We start from the raw sequence: 26884 nt of genomic DNA, 5'->3' as shown, positions 1-26884 counted from the left end.
TTACATTACTTGTTATTCATCTACTACGGTAGTGCGGGCAGTGGTAGCACTTCATTTTAACGCTTCATTTCATACATATTCATCCAGTTCGGTACTGCGGACCGCGGTAGCAGTTCAGTTTAAAAATTTGTTTAATATTTATTCATCCACTGCGGGAGTGCGGACCGTGGTAGCACTCGAGTTTAAAAATTACTTTACTACTTATTTATCCACTTCGGTACTGCGGACCGCTGTAGCAGTTCAGTTTAAAAATTAGTTTAATATTTATTCATCCACTACGGGAGTGCGGACCGTGGTAGCACTCGAGTTTAAAAATTACTTTACTACTTATTTATCCACTTCGGTACTGCGGACCGCAATAGCACTTGAGTTTATAAATTAGTTTACTACTTAATCATCAACTTCGGTAGGAAAGACCGCGGTTGCACTTTAGTTTCAAAATTAGTTTACTACTTATTTATCCGCGGCGGGAGTGCGGAACGCGGTTGCACGTTAGTTTATTGGGACTTTAAGCAGTCAGGGCGGCAAAGCCACGGAAGACGTCGATTAAAATATGAGGTTCTACTTTTAGTTAGAATTTTGAAAATGGCTGCATGTTTTTACCGTCTCATAGGGCGCCAGACCACAAACTCAACATAGCGCATAAAAGTAGCGTTGAGTTTTAAATGTGAATTAAAATAATTTGCCTCTGCGGTTTCGCTTCGCAGACGACACAAATTTTGGTGATTTGACGTTGTTGTTTTGCAAAGGACGGCTAAGAAATCTACAAAGTTTTAAAACGCGCGTGCTGAGCTATTGTTCTGCCAATTAGATCTATTGTTTTTGCACGTTCTCGTTGCAGTAGCCGTCGTGGTTTGCTTAAAGTCCCTTATAAATTAGTTAATACTTATTCATCGACTTCGGTGGGGCGGACAGCGGTAGCACTTTATTCTTTATCTTAGCAAGTACATTTTATTATTTTTTTCCTTAGTATTCTAAATGAGGGGAATCCACTGTAATATTTTTTTTAGGTAGTGTGCAGTTTTAAACAAAAACAAATAGACCACAAAAACACCAGGACACTGCGTCAGGCCGTTTTCTGTTCCAGATTACTCTTAGATCTCTTTTCCTCGTTATCTTTTTATTCAGATAGATGCTTTCTTTATTCTGTTGTTTTTCTTGATCCGGAAGTTGTGCTCCCATCCATAAAGAATGCTTCTTTCGTCATTTCGATTTGATCTGACGTCTTAGTGGGGTATCAAAAGCTTCTTAGGAAGCTCTTCTCGTGTAATAATAAGTGTAAAGTCACGACACACAAACTACCCGTTCATGTGGCAATATCATCAACATTAAAATGGCGGAAAGTCAGAGAGGTTGATATTGAAATGCTGTGAAAATGATCGCAAGGCTCCGAAAGAACTGGTCCTTGATCGGAATTATTGTAGTAATCTGCCTAGCTAAGTTTGCCCCTTTTATTGGAGCAAAAGGTGGCATTCTTAAACCAGAAGTCACCGTCAAATATATAGCTGTTTCAGGCATCTTCTTGAACAGTGGGCTGTCCTTGAAGTCAGAAGAGTTGAAAAGCGCCCTTAGCAATGTTAGATTACACCTTTTTGTTCAGGGATTTACGCTGGCTTTTGTAGCTGGCTTATTTTCGCTGTTAGTGAAGCTTTTAGAGCTAAGCGGGTTGAATGAATGGCTTCTGAAAGGCCTCCTAGTGGTGGGCTGTATGCCTCCACCTGTTTCCTCGGCCGTGATTCTAACGAAGGCCGTCGGTAGAAACGAAGCGGCTGCGATCTTCAATTCGGCGTTTTGTAGTTTTCTGGGAATTTTCGTCACACCATTTTTACTGCTTGTGTTCCTCGGTTCTTCGTCTGCGGTTCCTTTTGCGTCCATTGTGGGTCAGTTGTTCATGACAGTTGTGTTCCCTTTACTGATAGGTCAGTTTCTCAGAAGGTACATCAAAGACTGGATGGAACAAACCAAACCTCCTTTTGGAACGATCAGTAGCTGTGTACTTCTTCTCATAATATATACAACATTCTGTGACACATTTTCCCACAAGAGTGGCGAGATCGACTCTTCTAGCATACTAGCTGTGGCAGTACTGATAATCTGTCTGCAATGCTGTCTTCTGATGTTGACATTTTCCTTAGCAACCACGAGGGATTCTCCATTTACCTCAGCAGACACAGTAGCAATCATGTTTTGTTCAACCCACAAATCTCTCACATTGGGAATTCCCATGCTCAAGATTGTCTTTTCAGGATACAGTTACCTCTCCTTGATTTCTATCCCTCTGCTCATTTATCATCCAGTGCAGATTCTACTTGGAGGTCTCTTGGTTCCTGTAGTAAAAGCATGGATGATCAGTTGTCAGCAGAAGGAGAAAGTAGCAGGAACTGGAACTGTTTAGCTCATGTGTCGCCAAGAACAACATAATTAGCCCTTTCCCTGGCAAGAGATAATTTATAGAAAGTTTTGTGCATTGAAACTTCCCCCCCACCCCACCCCCCATGAAACAACATTACTTGAGGTAGAAGAAAAAACAACTCAAATGCCTTGTGTACTCTTTTAATTTGTGCAGAACATTTTCCCCAAGTTAAATGCATAACCTATGCATCACTGCATTTAACATTTCAATGCATTAACTTTAAATGCTGTATTGAAAGGGTTGCAGTGCATGAGGTACTTTGTACTAACTTGTTACAAGGAAATGATATGGTGTTTAAAACAGTTTTAATGTAAACATGCATGAGGAAAGCAATAGCTCTTAAGACATGGGCCATAAAAAAGATCTTTGAAAATAATACTGTGAATGTTTTCATACTATATGACATGAGTGTAAGTTTGGTAGATAAATTATTTTACTCAGTCTGCATTCAAGCCTGCATTAAATGTAAATTGAAGAGCGTATTTAGAAGAATCAATTAAAGGGAACCAACTAGAGATCACTTTAAATTTGTTGTTTGATGCAGTGGAAATCAAAACTAGAAATTGACTTATAAATACTGGGAAATAAGGAAAAATGCAGTTTATAACTCTTATTTTTAAATAAATATGAAGTGCAGTTTTCTGATTTATGATTTTTTAAGTGCAGGGAAGTTTTAACTCCCCTTTCTTGGAGTATTTCTATTCCCCCCCACCCCCCCCCCCCTCCTGGATGGGATGCTAGTCCAGGTCAGAGTTACCCACCAGCATATTAAATTTGCTGGTACCCATTTAAACACCTGGGGGAAGAGAGGTAAAGTGAGAGTAGTGTCTTGCCTATGAATGCAACACAATGTCCCTAACCAGGATTCCAACCTGCACTACCTGATCTGGGTTTGAGCCCACTAACCATGAGGCCACTGTATCTCCCTCCAACACTTATTTTAAGCAAGTTAAAACTGATTCCAGCGTCTGATGTAATTATTTGGGCTGTAAGATAGAGATGATTGCAAAGAAAGTGAGACAATGTTTACGGAGGTTTCAATAACTTTTTCCATAGGCCGCTGAAGATGGTGTAAAAACCTGCTGTACCCCTTTTGCTGACATTGAGGTGAATATTACTGTTGTAGTATGTAGCACTCAAGAACCAAAAAGCTACTTGCAATATCTCTCTCAATGTACGGAAAAATGAGGGAATTATACTCTCGACTGTCTTGTAATTTTGTCTCTTTTACTGCTAGGAGGTGATTACGTGAGATAGTCCAAAATATGAACATTTCATTCGTAAGATTGCTAAAATGCACTCACTCCTTCCATGCAGGTTGTGGTTCTGGGCAATTTCTGCTGTTTTGGGCTTGCTTTGTCACCACAGTTTTTCTTGTTATGGGATAACAGGTCATATTTCAGAATATTTAGTATTGTAATTCTACCATATTTCATTCCTTATACTCTTCCATATGACGCATTCACATTCTCAAATATTCTTGAGTAACTTAACACTGCGTGGCACTATGACTATGTGTGACGCTTTCATGAAAAAATCTTTCACTTTTCCTCGAGATGTGAGCTTGGGATGCCTGTGGTGGCTGATTTTGGATTTTGGACACTAGTGGCTGATTTCAAATTTTGGACACTAGTGGCCAATTTTGGATTTTGGACTCTAGTGGCTGATTTTGAGTTTTGGATACTAGGAATCAGTGAAAGACTCCAGCAATTCTACACTTTGATGACAAAAAAAAAAATTAACTCTGAGTGTTTAAACAGGTGAGATTCTGAAATATCATAATTTTGGAGGTATGTGTTAGTGGCCAATTTTGGTTTCTGGATACTAGTAATCAGTGAAAGACTGGTAATTCTACTTTTCGATAAAAAAATTAATTCTGATCATTTAGAACAGCTGAAAAACTGAAATGCCATATTTTTGGGTGTATGTTTAAGTGGACAAAATGCAAAACTGTCACCTTTTTACTGAATTTTAACTGAAGGTGAAAAGTTGAAAAAGGCAGCTTTTTTTCAAAAAAGTGCTGTCGTTTTTTTAGCTTTTGGGTTTTTTAGCTCTATGAAAAGATGTTATGAAAAGCGCGAAAAAAGGTAAGTTCCTTGAGCTAGCCTCTACAAGTTATTATTATTATTATTATTATTATTATTATTATTGGTAGTATGATTATCTGTTACCATCTCATTATTAGTTTAGTGTCAATTAGTTACTCTAATTTTGTATCATCTTTGTTTTATGGAAATGCGGTTGCACTATCCATATATGCAGTCTGAATTGCCTATTTTTTCTTCGTCCATTACTCAACTCCTCTCAACGATCTGGATTTGCGAGGAGAATGGGTAGGAACATTTCGCACAACAACGAGGTTATCAAACATGGCTGTCGTTCTACACATCGAAATGAAATTGAGGGAAAATATCCCGGAAGACGGAGATGTTTGAATCATTATACATTAAAATCTCTTTATAAAGCAGTTAGTCTTATTGAGGGACACTCATGATAATGTCTGTTCCACCGAGATGGCTGAATTGTCCTCGAAAAAGTCAGATTATTGCAGGTTTGTTAAATAAATCGATCTCGCTCTAGTTCCGCAACCTTATTATCTGTATTGATTTAATTAAAGGGACTCTGTGGTCAGTAGGAAAGCAAGGATCTGAAAATAAAAGACGTCATAGATCTCTGTTATAAGTGTTTTAAGTGACTAAAGAGGTGAGAAGTCTAGAGAGGAATCATTTACAAAGTAGACTACGTTCGGGTGAACTCCCTTGCGTTTGTTGATGACAATTCATTATTAAAACGTTTCGAGTTTGGTTTCCTCTGCATAATTCAAGGTGGTAATTCAAAGCCTTCCCTAAAGTGGTTGTTTTATTAATACACTCGGCATTATATAGGAATCTAAGAACAATTTGTTCTTTTAAGATTGAGAATTTACACTTCTTAGTCGTTTCATTTCCGGTCAGAACCGAGAATTTTGACCCATGTACATATATAATATAGATGTCTTTTATTAAACTTGTTAAGGGTCAGAAATAGCTGAAAATTTTTATTTGGACAAACTTTTTCTTTCAGAGAAGTTCCTTGCCTTTAAAACACCATTAGGCCCTCGCTATGATGAAGAAATCCCAGAGGCAAATAGATTTCAGCTGCCCATGTTGTTTGCCTATCTCCAGTCCCTAAAGGTTTGTGCATGTTGATTTTTCTCTTTATCAGCAAGAAACTCTAATTCGGTAGATATTTATTACGTTGTTTGGTAATGGGAGATGGTTAGGGGGATGTGGGGGGGGGAGGGGCTGGGGGGTAATAAGAGTATCAGGATACTGAGAGCACTCGTCTCCCCTATGTTTCCTGCCTCAGACACATTTACCATATTCTTTACCAACTTTGCTTCTACTGTTCTTTATTGCAAGACACTGTCCATTGATAGTTGGTAAACATTATTTTCACCATTGCACCTCAGTGTCCATTTTTTTTTTCTCCTGTATCTCCCATACCCCTCCCCCTCCTGTTTCCCAAACTCCTTTCTCCCCTCAACTGATCTAAATAAGGTGACTGAAGATCTGATTTCAAGAATTTTCACATCTTAACCCTTTCACTCCCAAGATCTCATTAGCAATTCTTCTTACTGTCTGCTATACAGTTCTTATGATGTTAGTTTGTAGAATTTGGTATTGGATCGACTGATAACCCCCTGATTTTCTTTTTTCCTAATTCTCATTACTTAATTGTCTGCTTGATAGTGTAATGATATTGTAAGGAGAAATTCTGCCTTGATCACTCATGGGAGGGAATGAGATTTACAACAAACAACAAATAACAAACAACAAATGGCAAAAATTGAACTTTCTGTTGTCTTCTGTCAGCTTTTAATTAATTAATTAAACTGATGTTATACATGGAAATTTTTTTCAGCCCTTCTTTAGAGTTGATTTTAAGGACCCTAGGAAAAGTAGAAAAATTTCGTTTTCATTTTGTTTTTTTCCAATTGCTGTAAATATCATGCCCAAACTCTCTAATATTTGTAAAGTAAGTTAATTCTATAAAATGTGTCCTTGTTTTTAGATGCGATTGGGATTGATCATTGATCTGACAAACACAAGTCGTTTTTACGACAAAACAGTTGTGGAAGAGACAGGAATCAGACATACCAAGATGCAATTACAGGGGTTTGGACCATCTCTTGTTTATTGTAATTGATTCATTTGATTTTTAGATTATAATGTATCTAATGTTTGTTGATCCCTTTGTAGGCATAGGAAGACACCCTCGAGAGAGCAAGTTCAGTTATTTATTGGAATGTGTGACCGTTATTTCAGTGACAACCCAGGGGAATTAATAGGTTGGTGTATCATTTTGTCAGAATTGTCTTGTACTTTCATGGTTTTCTGAGTACTAGAACAGACAGCAGTTTGATTTAAACTTTTGTTTTCTATTATGGTATTTATGCTTAACAGATTTATGGAATAGCGAGCATTAGCAGTTGTTTACTTGAGCTGTAGATGAATTAGAAAGAAAAGGAAAGTATCATAAACCTAGCTATTCCCGTAATGCAAAAGAAACTAGATTCATAAGCTCCAGCAAAATGAACCACACAATTCCTGTTCAAACTTACTTAAGACCTCAAATTTGCTTGTATGACTGTGTGTTTTTCTTCTGTAGGTGTTCACTGTACACATGGTTTCAATAGGACTGGCTTTTTGATAATTGCATACCTAGTGGAAAGAGATGACTGGAGGTAATTGAGCTGTAAGAATAATTTCTAACACCATGCAGGTTTATTAAACCAGAAAGTTTTTTTCTATAAATCTCCTTCGGCCTCAGTCATCTTTTTTTTTTTCTTTTTTTTCCCTTTTGGTTTATTCTCACTCACTGGTATTTTCATCTTTAAATAGCAAAGTGCTATTCCAAATTTCTAAGTTTGCTTTGTTCAATTCTTTTGCAAGAGGATGGCTTTAAGCGTGTTGATAGAACTTCTTTAAATATTCTAAATATTAAATATTATTATAATTATACATAATAATAGTAATTATAATAATAATAATTGATTAACTCTTTCATTCCTATGATCCCAGTAGAAATTCTCCTACTACGTTCCATGCAATTCTTATGATGTTAGTTTGGCGAATCTGTTATTGGATCCTCTACTAATTCCTCAACTGATATATATATATATATATGTATCTTTATTTACTAGACATTTTGTTGTGTAGTATTGCTGAGTATTTTTACAAGTTGTGCCATATTTTGACGAGCCTGTAGGGTGAGTTAAAATACAAATAACGAGTGAAAATACTCAGCGATACAACACCAAAGTGTCTTATAAGTTATTTATCAGCCAATATGCCAAATTATTATTTCTGAGTGCAGGCAAATTTTGTGGATATTTGCAATGCAATGCATTGCAATGCAAAGCGGAACGGAATTTGTTCACTGTTATGTTGCTATTTTCTTCAATAAATGATGAAATTTCATTGTCATCTAACTGCTCTTCTTCATTTGATTTATCTAATAAACTTGGATCATTCTGACTCTTTGTTGTCAGAAAACAATTTAAATTGTCTACCATTTTTTAGAGACTTCAATTCCAATCTTTCGATTTTATGATGCAATGCAAGAAAACCTGTCTAACCAGTTCTCTGGCAGGAGTACAAATCCTGCATGATATTTGTACTCGGTTTGGGCATTATGTGTACTCTGCAGAGTGTAGTTGGATAACAATTTTCTTTAATAATTTTTTCATCATTGGTCTGCATGATCTTGTACTGCTATTGTAAGGAGAAATTCTGTCTTGGTCACTCATGGGAGTTAAAGAGTTGATTTCATGGTCAGTCTTATGAATGAAAGAGTTTACCAGATTGATCATGTGGATCCAGGACTGGATTGCTCAAAGCTGGGTGTGGATAACTTAGGGTTAGCATTAAATTTCATTTCAGATCTGAAAGCTTTAAAAGAAAGTTCTATGTAAATATAATAATTATGTGTCTACAATTTGATGATCAGATGCTCTAAAAAGAATAGGGAAGAGTATCCCAGAAAGGATCTTGAATAGAGAAACAGGGAAACCTGGAGTAAAATATCATGAACCCTGGGTTAGTGCCAGTCAGCCTTCAAACAACTGGGCCCAGTTTACCAGATCAATCCCTTGGATCAATGACTACATGTAATCAGTGCTATTCTAATATTTTGGGTTAACTTCTTGTTTCCTATTTTTTCTGTGTTTTTATAGTATTGAGGCAGCTATTGACTGTTTTGCACAGGTTTGTGTTTGAATTCAATCATTAAAACTGAATACAATATTCCATTTTCATCAATTTACTCACTCACATGTCTATCTAGCATAAATCAATTATTAAGTTATATTATGGAGCACACTGGAAAGCATGATTTGTTGTATTAAAAAAAAAAAGGCAAACTGCGAGGAAGGGCATTTATTGATAGATAAAAACCTTGTGCCAATGAAGGATATAGTGGAATGTTAATGACTGTAAATTATTTTGAATTAAAACATAATCTATTGAGTTGAAAATCTCAGCAAAATAATCCAGCTACATGTAAGGAACAAGGCCAGTCAATCATTAAAAATGTAAGAAAAATTGCAATTATTGTTATTCAGATCTCATATCAATTTGCACTTGCCCATTCTGGGAGAAGACACTCCCCTCTTCTTCCCTCTCCCACCCCAACCCCCCCTCCCCTCTCTATTGTCAGTCAGTGCTGCACATGCTGCAAGGACACGGTTTTTCTAAAGATTTCAAGTAGCACTGAATTGGGGGAAGGGGAGAAATTTAGCGTTTTTAGATGGAAACGTGGTTGATATTGTTTGTAGTGGTGCAATCTAGATTTTTCTCAAGGTTGTAGGAGTTGATACATGATAAAAAAATTTAGCAATTGGCATGAACAATCTTAAATGCTTTTTTAAACAAATTTTTGCAGTGTCGCCCTCCAGGAATTTATAAAGAACACTATTTACGAGACCTAATTGCTCGTTATGGTGGCTCAAAAGAATCCATCACTTTCCCTGAGCGTCCTGATTGGTGCCGTGAGGAAGAGGAAGGACTCAGCGACAATTAGCCCCAGACGATTAGCCCCCAGTCTTAATGTAAAGGAGAACTTACGTTCATCTTTTGGTCATTGGCTTTTATGAGTTTACTGTTACAGTAATATTTTTTTTAGGTAGTGTGCAGTTTTAAACAAAAATAAATAGACCACAAAAACACCAGGACACTGCGTCAGGCCGTTTTCTGTTCCAGAATACTCTTAGATCTCTTTTCCTCGTTATCTTTTTATTCTTCCTGCAGCGTTTCCTACAAATCTGTTGACTTTAAATACTTTTAACATTTACTCCGTATTGTTATTAATATTTATTTCCTTTAATTGTCATTATTTACATACCATTTTCGGTCTATTCACTAATTAGGTATTTATTAATTGATAGTTTAGTTGATGCAGGTCCACATCAGGACGTAATGTCTTGCCTATCCCTCAACCTGCTTTATTAAATAAACTATGATGATGATGATGATGATGATTCAGATAGATGCTTTCTTTATTCTGTTGTTTTTCTTGATCCGGAAGTTGTGCTCCCATCCATAAAGAATGCTTCTTTCGTCATTTCGATTTGATCTGACGTCCTAGTGGGGTATCAAAAGCTTCTTAGGAAGCTCTTCTCGTGTAATAATAAGTGTGAAGTCACGACACACAAACTACCCGTTCATGTGGCAATATCATCAACATTAAAATGGCGGAAAGTCAGAGAGGTTGATATTGAAATGCTGTGAAAATGATCGCAAGGCTCCGAAAGAACTGGTCCTTGATCGGAATTATTGTAGTAATCTGCCTAGCTAAGTTTGCCCCTTTTATTGGAGCAAAAGGTGGCATTTTTAAACCAGAAATCACCGTCAAATATATAGCTGTTTCAGGCATCTTCTTGAACAGTGGGCTGTCCTTGAAGTCAGAAGAGTTGAAAAGCGCCCTTAGCAATGTTAGATTACACCTTTTTGTTCAGGGATTTACGCTGGCTTTTGTACCTGCCTTATTTTCGCTGTTAGTGAAGCTTTTAGAGTTAGGCAGCTTGAATGAATGGCTTCTGAAAAGCCTCCTAGTAGTGGGCTGTATGCCTCCACCTGTTTCCTCAGCCGTGATTCTAACGAAGGCCGTCGGTGGAAACGAAGCGGCTGCGATCTTCAATTCGGCGTTTGGTAGTTTTCTGGGAATATTCGTCACACCATTTTTACTGCTTGTGTTCCTCGGTCGTCTGCGGTTCCTTTTGCGTCCATTGTGGGTCAGTTGTCCATGACAGTTGTGTTCCCTTTACTAATAGGTCAGTTTCTCAGAAGGTACATTAAAGACTGGATGGAACAAACCAAACCTCCTTTTGGAACGATCAGTAGCTGTGTACTTCTTCTCATAATATATACAACATTCTGTGACACATTTTCCCACAAGAGTGGCGAGATCGACTCTTCTAGCATACTAGCTGTGGCAGTACTGATAATCTGTCTGCAATGCTGTCTTCTGATGTTGACATTTTCCTTAGCAACCATGAGGGATTCTCCATTTACCTCAGCAGACACAGGAGCAATCATGTTTTGTTCAACCCACAAATCTCTCACATTGGGAATTCCCATGCTCAAGATTGTCTTTTCAGGATACAGTTACCTCTCCTTGATTTCTATCCCTCTGCTCATTTATCATCCAGTGCAGATTCTACTTGGAGGTCTCTTGGTTCCTGTAGTAAAAGCATGGATGATCAGTTGTCAGCAGAAGGAGAAAGTAGCAGGAACTGGAACTGTTTAGCTCATGTGTCGCCAAGAACAACATAATTAGCCCTTTCCCTGGCAAGAGATAATTTATAGAAAGTTTTGTGCATTGAAACTTCCCCCCCATCCCACCCCCCATGAACCAACATTACTTGAGGTAGAAGAAAAAACAACTCAAATGCCTTGTGTACTCTTTTAATTTGTGCAGAACATTTTCCCCAAGTTAAATGCATAACCTATGCATCACTGTTTTTAACATTTCAATGCATTAACTTTAAATGCTGTATTGAAAGGGTTGCAGTGCATGAGGTACTTTGTATTAACTTGTTACAAGGAAATGATATGGTATTTAAAACAGTTTTAATGTAAACATGCATGAGGAAAGCAATAGCTCTTAAGACATGGGCCATAAAAAAGATCTTTGAAAATAATACTGTGAATGTTTTCATACTGTATGACATGAGTGTAAGTTTGGTAGATAAATTATTTTACTCAGTCTGCATTCAAGCCTGCATTAAATGTAAATTGAAGAACGTATTTAGAAGAATCAATTAAAGGGAACCAACTAGAGATCACTTTAAATTTGTTGTTTGATGCACTGGAAATCAAAACTAGAAATTGACCTATAAATACTGGGAAATAAGGAAAAATGCAGTTTATAACTCTTATTTTTAAATAAATATGAAGTGCAGTTTTCTGATTTATGATTTTTTAAGTGCAGGGAAGTTTAAACTCCCCTTTCTTGGAGTATTTCTATTCCCCCCCACCCCCCCCCCCCCACCATCCTGGATGGGATGCTAGTCCAGGTCAGAGTTACCCACCAGCATATTAAATTTGCTGGTACCCATTTAAACACCTGGGGGAAGAGAGGTAAAGTGAGAGTAGTGTCTTGCCTATGAATGCAACACAATGTCCCTAACCAGGACTCCAACCTGCACTACCTGATCTGGGTTTGAGCCCACTAACCATGAGGCCACTGTATCTCCCTCCAACACTTATTTTAAGCAAGTTAAAACTGATTCCAGCGTCTGATGTAATTATTTGGGCTGTAAGATAGAGATGATTGCAAAGAAAGTGAGACAATGTTTACGGAGGTTTCAATAACTTTTTCCATAGGCCGCTGAAGATGGTGTAAAAACCTGCTGTACCCCTTTTGCTGACATTGAGGTGAATATTACTGTTGTAGTATGTAGCACTCAAGAACCAAAAAGCTACTTGCAATATCTCTCTCAATGTACGGAAAAATGAGGGAATTATACTCTCGACTGTCTTGTAATTTTGTCTCTTTTACTGCTAGGAGGTGATTAGGTGAGATAGTCCAAAATATGAACATTTCACTCATAAGATTGCTAAAATGCACACACTCCTTCCATGCAGGTTGTGGTTCTGGGCAATTTCTGCTGTTTTGGGCTTGCTTTGTCACCACAGTTTTTCTTGTTATGAGATAACAAGTCATATTTCAGAATATTTAGTATTGTAAATCTACCATATTTCATTCCTTATACTCTTCCATATGAAGCATTCACATTCTCAAATATTCTTGAGTAACTTAACACTGCGTGGCACTATGACTATGTGTGACGCTTTCATGAAAAAATCTTTCACTTTTCCTCGAGATGTGAGCTTGGGATGCCTGTGGTGGCTGATTTTGGATTTTGGACACTAGTGGCTGATTTCAAATTTTGGACACTAGTGGCCAATTTTGGATTTTGGACTCTAGTGGCTGATTTTGGGTTTTGGATACTAGCAGTCAGTGAAAGACTCCAGCAACTCTACACTTTGATGACAAAAAAAAAATTAACTCTGAGTGTTTAAACGGGTGAGATTCTGAAATATCATAATTTTGGAGGTAATTTTTAGTGGCCAATTTTGGTTTCTGGACTGACTAGTAATCAGTGAAAGACTGGTAATTCTACTTTTCGATAAAAAAAATTAACTCTGATCATTTAGAACAGCTGAAAAACTGAAATGCCATATTTTTGGATGTATGTTTAAGTGGACAAAATGCAAAACTGTCACCTTTTTACTGAATTTTAACTGAAGGTGAAAAGTTGAAAAAGGCAGCGTTTTTTTTAAAAAAGTGCTGTCGGTTTTTAGCTTTTGGGTTTTTTAGCTCTATGAAAAGATATGAAAAGCGCTAAAAAAGGTAAGTTCCTTGAGCTAGCCTCTACAAGTTATTATTATTATTATTATTATTATTATTATTATTATTATTATTGGTAGTATGATTATCTGTTACCATCTCATTATTAGTTTAGTGTCAATTAGTTACTCTAATTTTGTATCATCTTTGTTTTATGGAAATGCGGCAGCACTAGCTATATATGCAGTCTGAATTGCCCATTTTTTCTTCGTCCACTACTCAACTCCTCTCAACGATCTGGATTTGCGAGGAGAATGGGTAGGAACATTTCGCACAACAATGAGGTTATCAAACATGGCTGTCGTTCTACTCATCGAAATGAAATTGAGGGAAAATATCCCGGAAGACGGAGATGTTTGAATCATTATACATTAAAATCTCTTTATAAAGCAGTTAGTCTCATTGAGGGACACTCATGATAATGTCTGTTCCACCGAGATGGCTGAATTGTCCTCGAAAAAGTCAGATTATTGCAGGTTTGTTAAATAAATCGATCTCGGTCTAGTTCCGCAACCTTATTATCTGTATTGATTTAATTAAAGGGACTCTGTGGTCAGTAGGAAAGCAAGGATCTGAAAATAAAAGACGTCATAGGTCTCTGTTATAAGTGTTTCAAGTGACTAAAGAGGTGAGAAGTCTAGAGAGGAATCATTTACAAAGTAGACTACGTTCGGGTGAACTCCCTTGCGTTTGTTGACGACAATTCATTATTAAAACGTTTCGAGTTTGGTTTCCTCTGCATAATTCAAGGTGGTAATTCAAAGCCTTCCCTAAAGTGGTTGTTTTATTAATACACTCGGCATTATATAGGAATCTAAGAACAATTTGTTCTTTTAAGATTGAGAATTTACACTTCTGAGTCGTTTCATTTCCGGTCAGAACCGAGAATTTTGACCCATGTACATATATAATATAGATGTCTTTTATTAAACTTGTTAAGGTTCAGAAATAGCTGAAAATTTTTATTTGGACAAACTTTTTCTTTCAGAGAAGTTCCTTGCCTTTAAAACACCATTAGGCCCTCGCTATGATGAAGAAATCCCAGAGGCAAATAGATTTCAGCTGCCCATGTTGTTTGCTTATCTCCAGTCCCTAAAGGTTTGTGCATGTTGATTTTTCTCTTTATCAGCAAGAAACTCTAATTCGGTAGATATTTATTACGTTGTTTGGTAATGGGAGATGGTTAGGGGGATGTGAGGGGGGGGGGGGGAAGGGGCTGGGGGGTAATAAGAGTATCAGGATACTGAGAGCACATGTCTCCCCTATGTTTCCTGCCTCAGACACATTTACCATATTCTTTACCAACTTTGCTTCTACTGTTCTTTATTGCAAGACACTGTCCATTGATAGTTGGTAAACATTATTTTCACCATTGCACCTCAGTGTCCCATTTTTTTTTTCTCCTGTGTCTCCCATACCCCTCCCCCTCCTGTTTCCCAAACTCCTTTCTCCCCTCAACTGATCTAAATAAGGTGACTGAAGATCTGATTTCAAGAATTTTCACATCTTAACCCTTTCACTCCCAAGATCTCATTAGCAATTCTTCTTACTGTCTGCTATACAGTTCTTATGATGTTAGTTTGTAGAATTTGGTATTGGATCAACTGATAACCCCCTGATTTTCTTTTTTCCTAATTCTCATTACTTAATTGTCTGCTTGATAGTGTAATGATATTGTAAGGAGAAATTCTGCCTTGATCGCTCATGGGAGGGAATGAGATTTACAACAAACAACAAATAACAAACAACAAATGGCCAAAATTGAACTTTCTGTTGTCTTCTGTCAGCTTTTAATCAATTAATTAAACTGATGTTATACATGGAAATTTTTTCAGCTCTTCTTTAGAGTTGATTGAAGAACCCCAGGAAAAGTAGAAAAAATTTTTTTTCATTTTGTTTTTTGCCAATTGCTGTAAACGTCATACCCAAACTCTCTAATATTTGTAAAGTAAGTTAATTCTATAAAATGTTTCCTTTTTTTTAGATGCGATTGGGATTGATCATTGATCTGACAAACACAAGTCGTTTTTACGACAAAACAGTTGTGGAAAAGACAGGAATCAGACATACCAAGATGCAATTAAAGGGGTTTGGACCATCTCTTGTTTATTGTAATTGATTCATTTGATTTTTAGATTGTAATATATCTAATGCTTGTTGATCCCTTTGTAGGCATGGGAAGACACCCTCGAGAGAGCAAGTTGAGTTATTTATTGGAATGTGTGATCGTTACTTCAGTCACAACCCAGGGGAATTAATAGGTTGGTGTATCATTTTGTCAGAATTGTCTTGTACTTTCGTGGTTTTCTGAGTACTAGAACAGACAGCAGTTTGATTTAAACTTTTCTTTTCTATTATGGTATTATGCTTTAAAACAGATTTGTGGAATAGCGAGCATTAGCAGTTGTTTGCTTGAGCTGTAGATGAATTCGAAAGAAAAGGAAAGTATCATAAACCTAGCTATTCCCGTAATGCAAAAGAAACTAGATTCATAAGTTCCAGCAAAATGAACCACACAATTCCTGTTCAAACTTACTTAAGACCTCACATTTGCTTGTATGACTGTGTTTTTTCTTCAATCTGTAGGTGTTCACTGTACACATGGTTTCAATAGGACTGGTTTTTTGATAATTGCATATCTGGTGGAAAGAGATGACTGGAGGTAATTGAGCTGTAAGAATAATTTCTAACACCATGCAGGTTTATTAAACCAGAAAGTTTTTTCTATAAATCTCCTTCCACCTCAGTCATCTTTTTTTTTGTTTTTTTTTTTCCCTTTTGGTTTCCTCAACTGATATACACATATGTATCTTTATTTACTAGACATTTTGTTGTGTAGTATTGCTGAGTATTTTTACGAGTTGTGCCATATTTTGACGAGCCTGTAGGGTGAGTCAAAATACAAATAACGAGTAAAAATACTCAGCGATACAACACACCAAAGTGTCTTATAAGTTATTTATCAGCCAATATGCCAAATTATTATTTGTGAGTGCAGGCGAATTTTGCAGATATTTATTTACGGGGAGTGCAAGTGAGAAGTATGCAAAGCGGAACGGAATTCGTTCACTGTTATGTTGCTATTTTCTTCAATAAATGATGAAATTTTATCGTCATCTAACTGCTCTTCTTCATTTGATTTATCTGATAAACTTGGATCATTCTGACTCTTTGTTGTCAGAAAAAAATTTAAATTGTGTACCATTTTTTTAGCGACTTCAATTCCAATTTGTCGATTTTATGATGCAATGCAAGAAAACCTGTCGAACCAGTTCCCAGGAGTACTAATCCTGCATGATATTTGTACTTGTTTTGGGCATTATGTGCACTCTGCAGAGTGTAGTTATCTTTATTAATTTTTTCATCATTGGTCTGCATGATCTTGTGCTGCTATTGTAAGGAGAAATTCTGTCTTGGTCACTCATGGGAGTTAAAGAGTTGATTTCATGGTCAGTCTTATGAATGAAAGAGTTTACCAGATTGATCATGTGGATCCAGGACTGGATTGTTCAAAGCTGGGTGTAGATAACTTAGGGTTAGCATTAAATTTCATCTCAGATCTGAAAGCTTTAAAAGAAAGTTCTATGTAAATATAATATTTGTCTACAATTTGATGATCAGATGCTCTAAAAAAGTAGGGAAGAGTATCCCAGAAAGGATCTTGAATAGAGAAAATAATAGGGAAACCTGGATTAAAATATCATGAACCCTGGGTTAGTACCAGTCAGCCTTCAAACAACTGGGCCCAGGAGTTTACCAGATCAATCCCTTGGATCAATGACTACATGTAATCAGTGCTATTCTAATATTTTGGGTTAACTTCTTATTTCTTATTTTTTCTGTGTTTTTTTATAGTATTGAGGCAGCTATTCACTGTTTTGCACAGGTTTGTGTTTGAATTCAATCATTAAAACTGAATACAAGATTGCATTTTCATCAATTTACTCACCCACATGTCTGTCTAGCATAAATCAATTAAGTTATATTATGGAGCACACTGGAGAGCATGATTTGTTTTTTTTTTTTTTAAAAAAAGGCAAACTGTGGAGAAGAGCATTTATTAATAGATATAAACCTTATGCTAATGAAGGATATAGTGGAATGTTAATGACTGTAAATGATTTTGAATTAAAACATAATCTATTGAGTTGAAAGTCTCAGCAAAATAATCCAGCTACATGTAAGGAACAAGGCCAATCGATCTTTAAAAATGTAAGAAAAATTACAATTATTGTTATTCAGGTCTCATATCAATTTGCACTTGCCCATTCTAAGACAAGACACTCCTTTCTCCCTCTCCCTCCCCCTCCCCCCCCCCCCTCTCTATTTTCAATCAGTGCTGCACATGTTGTACGGGCTCGGTATTTCTAAAGATTTCAAGTAGCACTGAATTGGGGGAAGGGGAGAAATTTAGCTTTTTGAGATAGAAACGTGGTTGATATTGGTTGTAGTGGTGCAATCTAGATTTTTCTCAAGGTTGTAGCAGTTGATACATGATAAAAAAATATAGCAATTGGCATCAAAAATCAAAGTTGTTTTTTTCTAAACAAATTTTTGCAGTGTCGCCCTCCAGGAATTTATAAAGAACACTATTTAAAAGACCTAATTGCTCGTTATGGTGACTCAAAAGAATTCATCATTGCCCCTGAGCTTCCTGATTGGTGCCTTGAGGAAGACGAAGGACTCACCGACAATGAAGAACAGAATGGGAGAAATGTGGGAGAGGGGAGTCACTCTGAAGGGAGAAGGAAAAAGATGCGAAGGGATCCAAGATTGAAGGTCAATTTTTCTTTGAAGTCTTGTCTTTTCATCATCATTCTTATCGTTATCATTGCTGATGTTGTTGCGAAAATATAAGGGGGTTAAAGAAAACCACGACGGCAACGGCAATGGGAACGTCACTGTACTAAACAAAAGGTTTAATGTCAGCAGAACAGTAGCTGTGCACGTGCGTTGTAAATCTTTGTAAATTTTATTTGCGTCCTCTACAAAACAACAACATGAAATTACCAAACTTTGCGTTGTCTAGACGTGAACGAAGACGGTTACTTTTTAAAATTTTTATTTCTAATTTACCGCTGTGTTCCATGTTCAGTTTCGAAATACTTTTGAGATTGAGAAACAAACTATGTGACCTAAGAATATCGCGAGATTTGAAGGTAAAATATAAGTTCACTTTTTGACTGACGTTGTTGCCGGCGTGGCCGTAGTCGTGACTTAAACTCCCTACTAGAGAGGGAATTACAACACATGACAGTGACCTCTCATGGAAAAACGTACACTAACGACTTTCCGTGAAACGGGTGAAACGCACGGCCACCGAACGGGTAACAAACGGGGGAACTCACCCGTTCGAACGGATGCTATCGAACGGCTTAACGGGTTATCAAATATTCCGAACGGCTTGTGTAAATTTTCGAACGGGTTACCTAAACTACTGAACGGCTTGTCAAAATTTTCGAACGGGTCACGCAAACGACCGAACGGCTTGTGAAAATTATAGAACGGGTTACCTAAACGACCGAACGGCTTGTCAAAATTATCGAACGGGTCACGCGAACGACTCAACGGCTTGCGAAAATTCAACGGCTTCCGAAGACAAATGTATGTAAACAATGCATTTCAAAAGATGTCTGATGAACACTTAGACTTTTGCTTTTTGTGTGTCAATTGATACTACAAACGAAATCTTTCCTGCCATCGACTCTTTCGCTTGTCATAGTACCGCTCAGAAACAATTGAAAGTTAGGTGATAGAAAATTCTATTGATATTTTAATTCATGACTTGTGACCTACTTAAATCTTTGGTCAAAGACACGCTCCCATGTGAGAACGGCAAGACAATAAAACTTCACATACCCACTGAACAGCGTATACGGAAAGTTAGTGTTTATCGATTAGGAGACATGTTATTGCTTGTGTACGCGCGGTGTTTAAAGGCAAAATGCGAGTGAATGAAATTGGACAAATCTTGTAAACATTAGCACGTGACAGATGACTGATGCCGCTCGAACGTAAGAATTTATTTTCAGTAAACGGTGGCGTTTCTAGTATGAACCTTCCAAACCGATGTTACAAGTCGTTCGACGGAAAATAGTCCAAGTCGTTCGAACGGACTGATGTTTTTCAATGAACGGATGACCAAGCCGTTCGTATGTCTTGTTTTCGACAACAGTACTGGTGACCAAGCCGTTCGAACGGGCTGATGTTTTTCACGAACGGATGACCAAGCCGTTCTAACGGGCTGATGTTTTTCACGAACGGATGAGCAGGCCGTTCGAACGGGCTGATGTTTCCGACGAACGGGTGAACAAGCCGTTCGAACGGGCTGATGATTTCGACGAACGGATGACCGAAGCCGTTCAGACGGATGCAAATTTTTTCTAAACGGCTGACAAACGGCTTGTAAACGGAAAGTAAACCCATGTTTTGTGTTTACAGGAAGCAAAATTTATGGATGAGGTGGAAGGGATAGAGGTAGTCAATTCAGCCAGAAGAGAAGAAATCCAAGAAATATGTGAAAAAATGTGCGCTTGGGAAAGGTGAGAAAAATTAAAGGCTTAGGAAGAAATATGGCAAGAAATTGGCGAAACTTGATTATAAAAGGAACGATAGGCTTAAGGTCAAAGAAAAGAACTTATGACTGTCAAACTAAGTCTACTCGTCAGTTCGATAGGAATGAAATAGCATGGGGAATATACACAATGATGTTAAGGTATAACGACTTAAACAGTTCTTATGTCCATATGAAAAAGAAAACAATAATTTAATTGGTATTGAACTTTAAAAAATTGCGATACAACTTTTTTTATAACATTTTATTATATAGATACTGATGAAATATCAGGATTGTTTCCTTTTACTACAAAATCATATCTTCATCGCGCGCGGTGAAGATACTATTTTATCTTTCACGTGCGAGGATATTGGTGTCGCCATGGTTACTAACATGCTGTTATAGAATTTTTCTCTTCATTAGAATTTTGATTTTTTGAAACAGAAACTATAAGTATTATTGTCTTTATTTCTCCATTATAACTTTAGATCCGAATTTCATAACATTTTTGTGACAGGCAGTTTTTGATAGGTAACCCCTTTAACTGCACGAAAATGCATCGAAAATGAATTTCAAAAAATTGTGTTTTATGTGGAAATTTCATCAGTATCTATATCCTCTCTACATGCATACATACATACATACATACATACATACATACGTACATACGTACATACGTACGTTAGTCGACCACTCCCCATGAGGGCTTTTCAGGGCCAACTCCCACCCATCCCACTCCAGGGGAGGACATCCACAGCACAGTAATCTCGTGCGTGGGAAATTAACGTCTCCTACCCCTAACCCTGCAGGAGACGAGGCCTACGGTTTATTCGTCTTTATCCGTGAAGACTAGAATATCTATCCGTTTCTTGATTATAGAAAGGTAGCAAATTCTCCTCACTTATTTTATGACCACGAGTATCGGTCCGATTCTATGTAGTACATGAAAAAATTTAGAAAGCTAGAAAAACCTAGTCGACGACGTTTTGACGCTAACGTAACGTGATCATCAAGTCAAGAAAGTGATGAAGTAATTCGGCTCTAAATACCAAAGACAACAATAGGTACTGATTAAAACGTGTAACAATTTTTTACAACGTTTTTAAGACATTCATTTAATACGTTTAGATTTTCTGCGTTTGGTTTGTTGAGCCAGGGAGAAAAGAATATTCGATGTTTAAACAGTTCTTTCACCTTCTGTGGTAACCTTTCTTCCAGTGGAGGATTTCCAGGAAGCCAGCCAGTATCCATGGATGTCCAGAATATTAAGTTACTTCACGAAAAACCTTACAGAGTCAGTTGGAAAGCAGATGGCGTGAGGTGATTTTATTTGAAGCCAGTTTAGATTCGGGCTAAAGGAACTGCGAGTTCGCCAGTTTGGATTTAGCACTACTAACTTGCAAAATATGAGTTGTTCGTATATTTAATTTTTCGTTTTTCAGGCGAGAGGAATCAAGCGTGATAAGGAAGACCCGCGCGAGGATTGGAGCGTGGAAAAAATCCCGCGTGTCTCGCCCCTAGTGCTCCTTTCGGGCTTAACTCCGCTGACCTTAAAGACGCCAAAAAAAAATTACGTCTGCTTTGCAGAAAACATGTCAACGCCCAGTATTCTGGGCTCTCTTGACTTTACCTCTAATCATTCGCCATGCTCAACTGTCTGGAGCCGGCGTGACTTATGGCGAACGAGTGCTCTGTATTTTCTTGGTGAAAATTATAACCACCATCTTTGATTTTTACAAAGGAGAGAGGAGTTGGTGGGGTAGTAGAAATCACGCCTCCCCCTCCCCTTCCCTCACCGTCAACTCTAAATCAAACATGGCCGGTCGGTAAACGATCGCGAGATTTAAATACTGAACGTTAGTTAACTCACGCTAATAAGACGCTCGCACTGCAGGCTAGCTTCTAGCCCGGTTAGTCTAAAAACTAGTCGCTGCATTTGTTCTTTTTTCTTCAGGTACATGATGCTGATTTTAAAAGAAAGAGAAATATACTTGATAGACAGAGATAATAACGTGTTTACTGCACCGCAGTTCTATTTCCCTCAGCGTAAAAACCTCAAAGAGCACATTTATGACACTCTGATTGATGGGGTAAGAGACCATGGTGTTACTTACATGTACTAGACTAAAACTTAATTGTGAACTTGCCGTAGATATTTTGAGTCGTATTCTGCGTCGTATCAAGTGATTGAATCAACAAAATATCACCTGAGTTAGATCGAAAAACACTTAAATTAGTAGAATGGACCAAGAAATAACCAGGACAGGTAAGGATTGAGAAGATTGATTCGGATTGCCAATTTTCAATCCTCACTTGCTTAGCTCCATGCACTGCCGCTGATGATCATCGGGAGTCAGTCTGTTCCCGCAGCGAATGGGAATTTCTTACTATATTCAGGTTAACTCTGGTACGGTGGACTGTGGTGACAACTTTTAGGACTTTTCTGACACTGCGAAGCAGCCTTTGAAACTAAATTTTAATTTGTTACGTTCTGTTTTAGGAGATGGTTCTTGACAAGGAAAATGGAAGAGTTCACCCTCGATACCTCGCTTACGACATAGTTAGATTCCAAGTAAGTTATTTTTTATTGGGTATTTTTCAGGTAAAGCTGTTCCCCAATCGAGGCTCTGTAGCTTACTTGTTAGACGCAGTTCTAGCCTCGTTGAAGTCTGACATGTTGTGAAAGATTCTCCATTCTGTATTTGTTTTTGTTAAGTTTACTCGTGAGGGTCTAATTGTCAAGTACAATTTCAACAGGTTTATTTGTCACTCGCTCCCAAAATGTGTCTATGTGATTCAGTTGGTAACACTGAGCACTCAACCGATATCTGGGAGGCATGAAGTCATGCTTGTCGAAGAGTTGTTTCTCTAATGCTGTCCAACTTCCTGTTTTTACTTTGAGAATCAAATCTGCCCACACTCCTTTTCTATTCTCTCTAACGATACCTCGCATTGTGGATTGTAAATCAGTTCATGTTATTTTATCTGTAGGGGCAAGAAGTCGGAAAACAAAGCCACGACATCAGAATGATTTGCATTGAAAAGGAAATTGAAATGGCTCGAAACCAAGCAGTAAGTAATTGAAGTAAATGTATATTTTTCTGTCAGTCAGTCCGTCAGTCAGTCAGACAGTCCGTCAGTCAGTCCGTCCGTCCGTCTGTCCGTCAGTCGGTCAGTCCGTCCATCAGTCAGTCGGTCAGTCAGTCCGTCAGTCAGTCAGTCAGTCAGTCAGTCAGTCAGTCGGTCGGTCGGTCAGCCAGTCAGTCAATCAGTCAATCAGTCAGTCAGTCAGTCAGTCTGTCAGTCCGTCCATCCGTCAGTCAGTCGGTCAGTCAGTCCGTCAGTCCGTCAGTCAGTCAGTCCGTCAGTCCGTCAGTCCGTGGTCTGAATGTCTCTCCCTGAATAAGGGCGCTAAGTTTCTGAAACCGTGAGAGAGATTCAAAGGCAGACGTTTCGAGTGTCATAACCCACGTTTGAGGGAATCGAAAAAGGGCTAACGTGGAAACTTCAGCTCAAAAACGTATTTACGGTGACCAATTCACATCAACTAAGTTGATAAAGCCAAGTCTATTTGGCTGTCTGTCTGTGTGGTTGATATTTGCTCATTCGAGCGTTGAATAGTTCGAGTGTCACCTCAAATTTCTCCTTTTCTTTTTCCATTATTTTTTGCCTTGTGATTAACTCCCGTCAGATCACTGTATTGACTTTTGCCATCCGGCAAACCTAAAATGCGCTTTTCAACGTTTTATTTCCCTTTTTGGTAGGCTCAGCAAGGACTCTTGGACAAGTCGAAGGAGCCGTTCAGCATTAGAGCGAAAAAATTCTTTCCAGTCGAGAAAGCAGAGTGGGTAGGTCTTTACGAGTCTAAAATAAAATTATGGATGGATAGTTTTTATTTGTATTATTTTATTTAAATTTGTTCTTCTGAGTGACCACTTCACGCTCTATCCCCGAAGAGGAATTGTGTTATTCAATCAATCAATCAATCAATCAATCAATCAATCAATCAATCAATCAATCATTCAATCAATCAATCAATTTTTTATTGTGGATACATAAAAGGAAGCGTCGGAGGTTATCCCTATGATCAGTCTTCGTAAAACTGAGGCTAACTCTGAGAGCGTGAAGGGCGACTGCCTCTCTACTTCGAAAAAATCTGGCGAAATTTAAACAGATTACTTTTCACGTTATCATTTCGTTTCTTTTGGCTGACGGCAATTATCATTGAATGTAAGGAAAAGTGTAGAGTGGCACCTTCACATTCTTATGTGCGTTTGAAATTTTGTTCCATAGGTGTTAGAAAACTGGAGTCCTAAACTTACCCATGAGAATGATGGACTAATATTCAACCCCGCCGAGGAGGTAAGTTAAACTTAACTAGTGAAAAATATTTGATGAAAGGCAAGCTGCGATGGCTCGTTGTTTAGTACCTCCGAATCGAGAGGTCTGGGTACGAAGTAGACGCAACGCGAGTGATAAAGTAGCCACTGGATTTAGCTTAGTATCTGATTGGTTGAAAGCGGGTGGTAGCTTTTCGGATCAATCATAAAGCGTAGAAAGGAACAACTTAAGTAATTTCGGATTACTTACAACATTCAAATGAAAATTGCTCTGAAAATTTCGCCATTGCTTTCTGTTTCAGCCATATGAAGCCGGACAGAGCTCTGAGTTACTGAAATGGAAACCACCGACGCTAAACTCCGTGGACTTCGTTCTCAGTATAAGGACTGTTCGACAAGAAGGGTATGTTAATAATGGTTGTTAAAACTCTGACCTGCATTGATGCAAAACCAGAACTGCTCTCACCAGGCCCTTCTGAAAAATGGCGGCAAAAGGCAGAGAAACAAATTTGTCACAAATTTCTTAAAATTTACCCTTTACACCTTGAAATCAGCTTGCATGTTCCCCATACTGTTCTCTATACATTTCCCAAGGTTCTGACAAGGAAAATTTGTTTCAACAATCAAGAGCCCATTAAGTAGGTGATCATGCCCGTTATTCTCCTTGCGCTTAACGCCTGATTCCGGGGCGACATTGCAGGGAGAAACTACATGCTGGTCTGTCAGTCACTTTCATGAGGCAAAGGGTTAAGCGAGAGAAATTGTGTTAAATAATCGTTCTTCTTTTTTTTTTTAAGGTGCATTCCTCAATCAGTTGGTGCTCTTATGGTCGGTGGCTTTGACCAACCGTTTGCCCAAATCAAGGTTTGTGCAGATACAGCGCTTTTCGATTAAAAAACAAGCAGACTGCTAAAAGCGCGGGAAAAACGCGGGCCACCAAGTCGTGTTTGGTTCTAGTTTTGCTTCTGATTGGTTGAGAGAGTGGCGCGAGTTTTATGGACCAATCACATAGCGCAGTCAGGCGAAAATTATGCAATCCTGGACTACTTTCGACATTCAATCGAAGATTTTTCTCTTTTAGAAATTGGAATGGGGGCGGACTGTTACAATCAATTAACTACTCTGCTTCGTACGCACTGCATTTCTTAGACTTTTTTTTTTCCTCTTAGGTTACTAAAGAACTTAAAAGCCTCGACAAGAAGGTGGTGGAATGTACTTGGGATACTGAAGGCAACCAGTGGAAATTTCTCAGAGTCAGGGAAGATAAAAGTTTCCCAAACGGCTACAACACAGCTATGAGTAAGAGGCCGTGATGCGTTTTGTTGGTTTGTGATTTTATTACAAATCAAAGCGGCATATCTTGGAGAGAAAAGAACTTAGAATTAGGGGATTTTAGGAGTTCATGGGTGAAATAGATACGGATTGAAGGACTGTTTATTTTCCTGCTTAATTTCAGACGTATGCAAAAGCATTCAACGACCTGTGACAAAGCAATGGCTCCTGGAGGTCATAGAGAAATATCGTTACAACTCAGTTAGACACAGAGACCCCAACGCTCCATCCACGAGTCATGCCGCAGTTTAGACCGCAGACTCACCAGAATCGCCTTAAAAGCAGCAGAAGCCGGCTTGCGTCAGTAGGAGCTCTTCTTAGGGGACGGCAACCGCGCACATATGAATAAAAAGACTTAAACCAGTCGGATAGAGTCTTTGACTGGCTATCGTGAAGGAGAGAACCGCGCTCGGATCGTCCGCCGTAATCCGATGGCGTCGTCGCGAGAAACCAAATAGTGCCGACTTGGTCTACCGACGTGACGCAAACATCGACTGCTGTTATTTCGCATTTGTAGAGATTTTATAGCATTAGGCTCTTCTTAATTTATATTCTTTTTCCTTCTGTTATCAGTAGGCTGCTCTGGAAAATACTTGAAATACTTCTTTTATCAGTTGTTAGGATTTTTGGGTTCAAAACCCTTCTACAATATTGCCCCAAAAAATGTCATCGACTGTTTGTTGATGTATCGGCCACAAACGTGCCTTTTTCATACACTCTTCCTGAGTACTAAAATGCTAAGAAACCTTATTTCCAGGGTCACCAGTCTTCCTCTCACCGTCTCTCTCTTACTCAAGGGAAAGGAAAGAAGGGAGGCTCTGGAAACGAGGTTGTATGCGAAAGGAGATTGAAAGGTTAAGCCTCTGCGCGTAAGAGAGTTTGGGACAATCATACATTCTGTATGTTGAAAAATATACTTCGACTTTTTTCCTCAGTCAGTAGTGGCCAACTGCACATGTTTTGTGCTTTTATCAGTGCTGAAATTTTTTGTATAGTTCTACTTCTTTTCTCCCTACTAGCATTTTTAGTTTAGCTTGAAGGTACTGATTCTTCCGTCGCGTGGATTTGAATTTGTTACAGAAGGTAAACAAAAATGATCGGTTGCAGGCGAGGTTAGTATTTGAAGAAACCAAAAAAAAAAAAAAGAAAAAGAACAAAGAAAAAAAAATGTACATAGTTTTATGTAATTTGAAACTGGCATCTCACACGAGGTACTTTTTAGTTTGAATAACTGATGACTACAATGGTGCGGCCAGCATAAAATTTGAAACTTAAATTTCATAATTTTTTTTTTTTTTAATTTTAGCTACTTTAAGTTTAAGAGACTTTCTTCTTGCCTTGTGTCACATT

The 26884-nt window shown here is 38.1% G+C and overlaps 2 protein-coding genes and 2 pseudogenes across 5 annotated transcripts in view; all 4 read left to right on the top strand.

Moving 5' to 3' along the window:
- Positions 1–1170: 1170 nt before the first annotated feature.
- Positions 1171–3050, top strand: LOC148739847 (sodium/bile acid cotransporter 7-A pseudogene; annotated as a pseudogene).
- A 1575-nt stretch (positions 3051–4625) lies between these two features.
- LOC111347297 (mRNA-capping enzyme-like) lies at positions 4626–9626 on the top strand. 2 transcript variants are annotated; one of them, XM_088747450.1, is made up of 7 exons: positions 4626–4964; positions 5477–5586; positions 6467–6570; positions 6655–6743; positions 7064–7139; positions 8631–8661; positions 9338–9626. In XM_088747450.1, exons 1-7 carry the CDS (start codon positions 4904–4906, stop codon positions 9473–9475), a joined length of 609 nt encoding a protein of 202 aa, XP_088603576.1. In that variant the 5' UTR covers positions 4626–4903; the 3' UTR covers positions 9476–9626. The 2 variants fall into 2 exon arrangements, with proteins under 2 accessions (XP_088603576.1, XP_088603577.1); XM_088747451.1 differs by lacking the exon at positions 4626–4964 and adding an exon at positions 5021–5116.
- Positions 9627–9781: 155 nt separating this feature from the next.
- LOC148739846 (sodium/bile acid cotransporter 7-A pseudogene) lies at positions 9782–11855 on the top strand (annotated as a pseudogene).
- A 1715-nt stretch (positions 11856–13570) lies between these two features.
- The window catches only part of LOC111347296 (mRNA-capping enzyme), a 13506-nt gene continuing 192 nt past the window's right edge, over positions 13571–26884 (top strand). Inside the window, exons 1-18 of one of the 3 annotated variants that reach the window (XM_088747445.1) lie at positions 13571–13782; positions 14295–14404; positions 15291–15394; positions 15479–15567; positions 15893–15968; positions 17162–17192; positions 17867–18085; positions 19748–19848; positions 20991–21182; positions 21817–21952; positions 22363–22434; positions 22854–22934; positions 23627–23710; positions 24156–24224; positions 24505–24605; positions 25000–25066; positions 25372–25501; positions 25659–26884. The exon at positions 25659–26884 is cut by the window's right edge and continues 192 nt beyond it. In XM_088747445.1, coding sequence (XP_088603571.1) covers positions 13722–13782; positions 14295–14404; positions 15291–15394; positions 15479–15567; positions 15893–15968; positions 17162–17192; positions 17867–18085; positions 19748–19848; positions 20991–21182; positions 21817–21952; positions 22363–22434; positions 22854–22934; positions 23627–23710; positions 24156–24224; positions 24505–24605; positions 25000–25066; positions 25372–25501; positions 25659–25786 — 1851 coding nt within the window. In that variant the 5' untranslated portion in view covers positions 13571–13721 and the 3' untranslated portion in view covers positions 25787–26884. Of the gene's footprint in view, positions 13783–14294; positions 14405–15290; positions 15418–15478; positions 15568–15892; positions 15969–17161; positions 17193–17866; positions 18086–19747; positions 19849–20990; positions 21183–21816; positions 21953–22362; positions 22435–22853; positions 22935–23626; positions 23711–24155; positions 24225–24504; positions 24606–24999; positions 25067–25371; positions 25502–25658 lie in introns of all 3 variants that reach the window. The other 2 variants (XM_088747447.1, XM_088747446.1) reach the window with 2 other exon arrangements.

Source organism: Stylophora pistillata, chromosome 2 (genome assembly GCF_964205215.1).
Source record: "Stylophora pistillata chromosome 2, jaStyPist1.2, whole genome shotgun sequence".
NCBI classification, from domain to species: domain Eukaryota; kingdom Metazoa; phylum Cnidaria; class Anthozoa; order Scleractinia; family Pocilloporidae; genus Stylophora; species Stylophora pistillata.
This window is presented reverse-complemented; position numbering and strand designations above follow the sequence as displayed.

What these genes read in the sequence shown, in the direction of transcription:
- LOC111347297 (XM_088747450.1), top strand. Translation starts at nt 4,904, where the DNA reads ATGATAATGTCTGTTCCACCGAGATGGCTGAATTGTCCTCGAAAAAGT. An exon ending in CCTATCTCCAGTCCCTAAAG is followed by an intron (nt 5,587 to 6,466) that starts GTTTGTGCATGT and finishes CCTTGTTTTTAG; the next exon opens with ATGCGATTGGGATTGATCAT. An exon ending in CTATTGACTGTTTTGCACAG is followed by an intron (nt 8,662 to 9,337) that starts GTTTGTGTTTGA and finishes AAATTTTTGCAG; the next exon opens with TGTCGCCCTCCAGGAATTTA.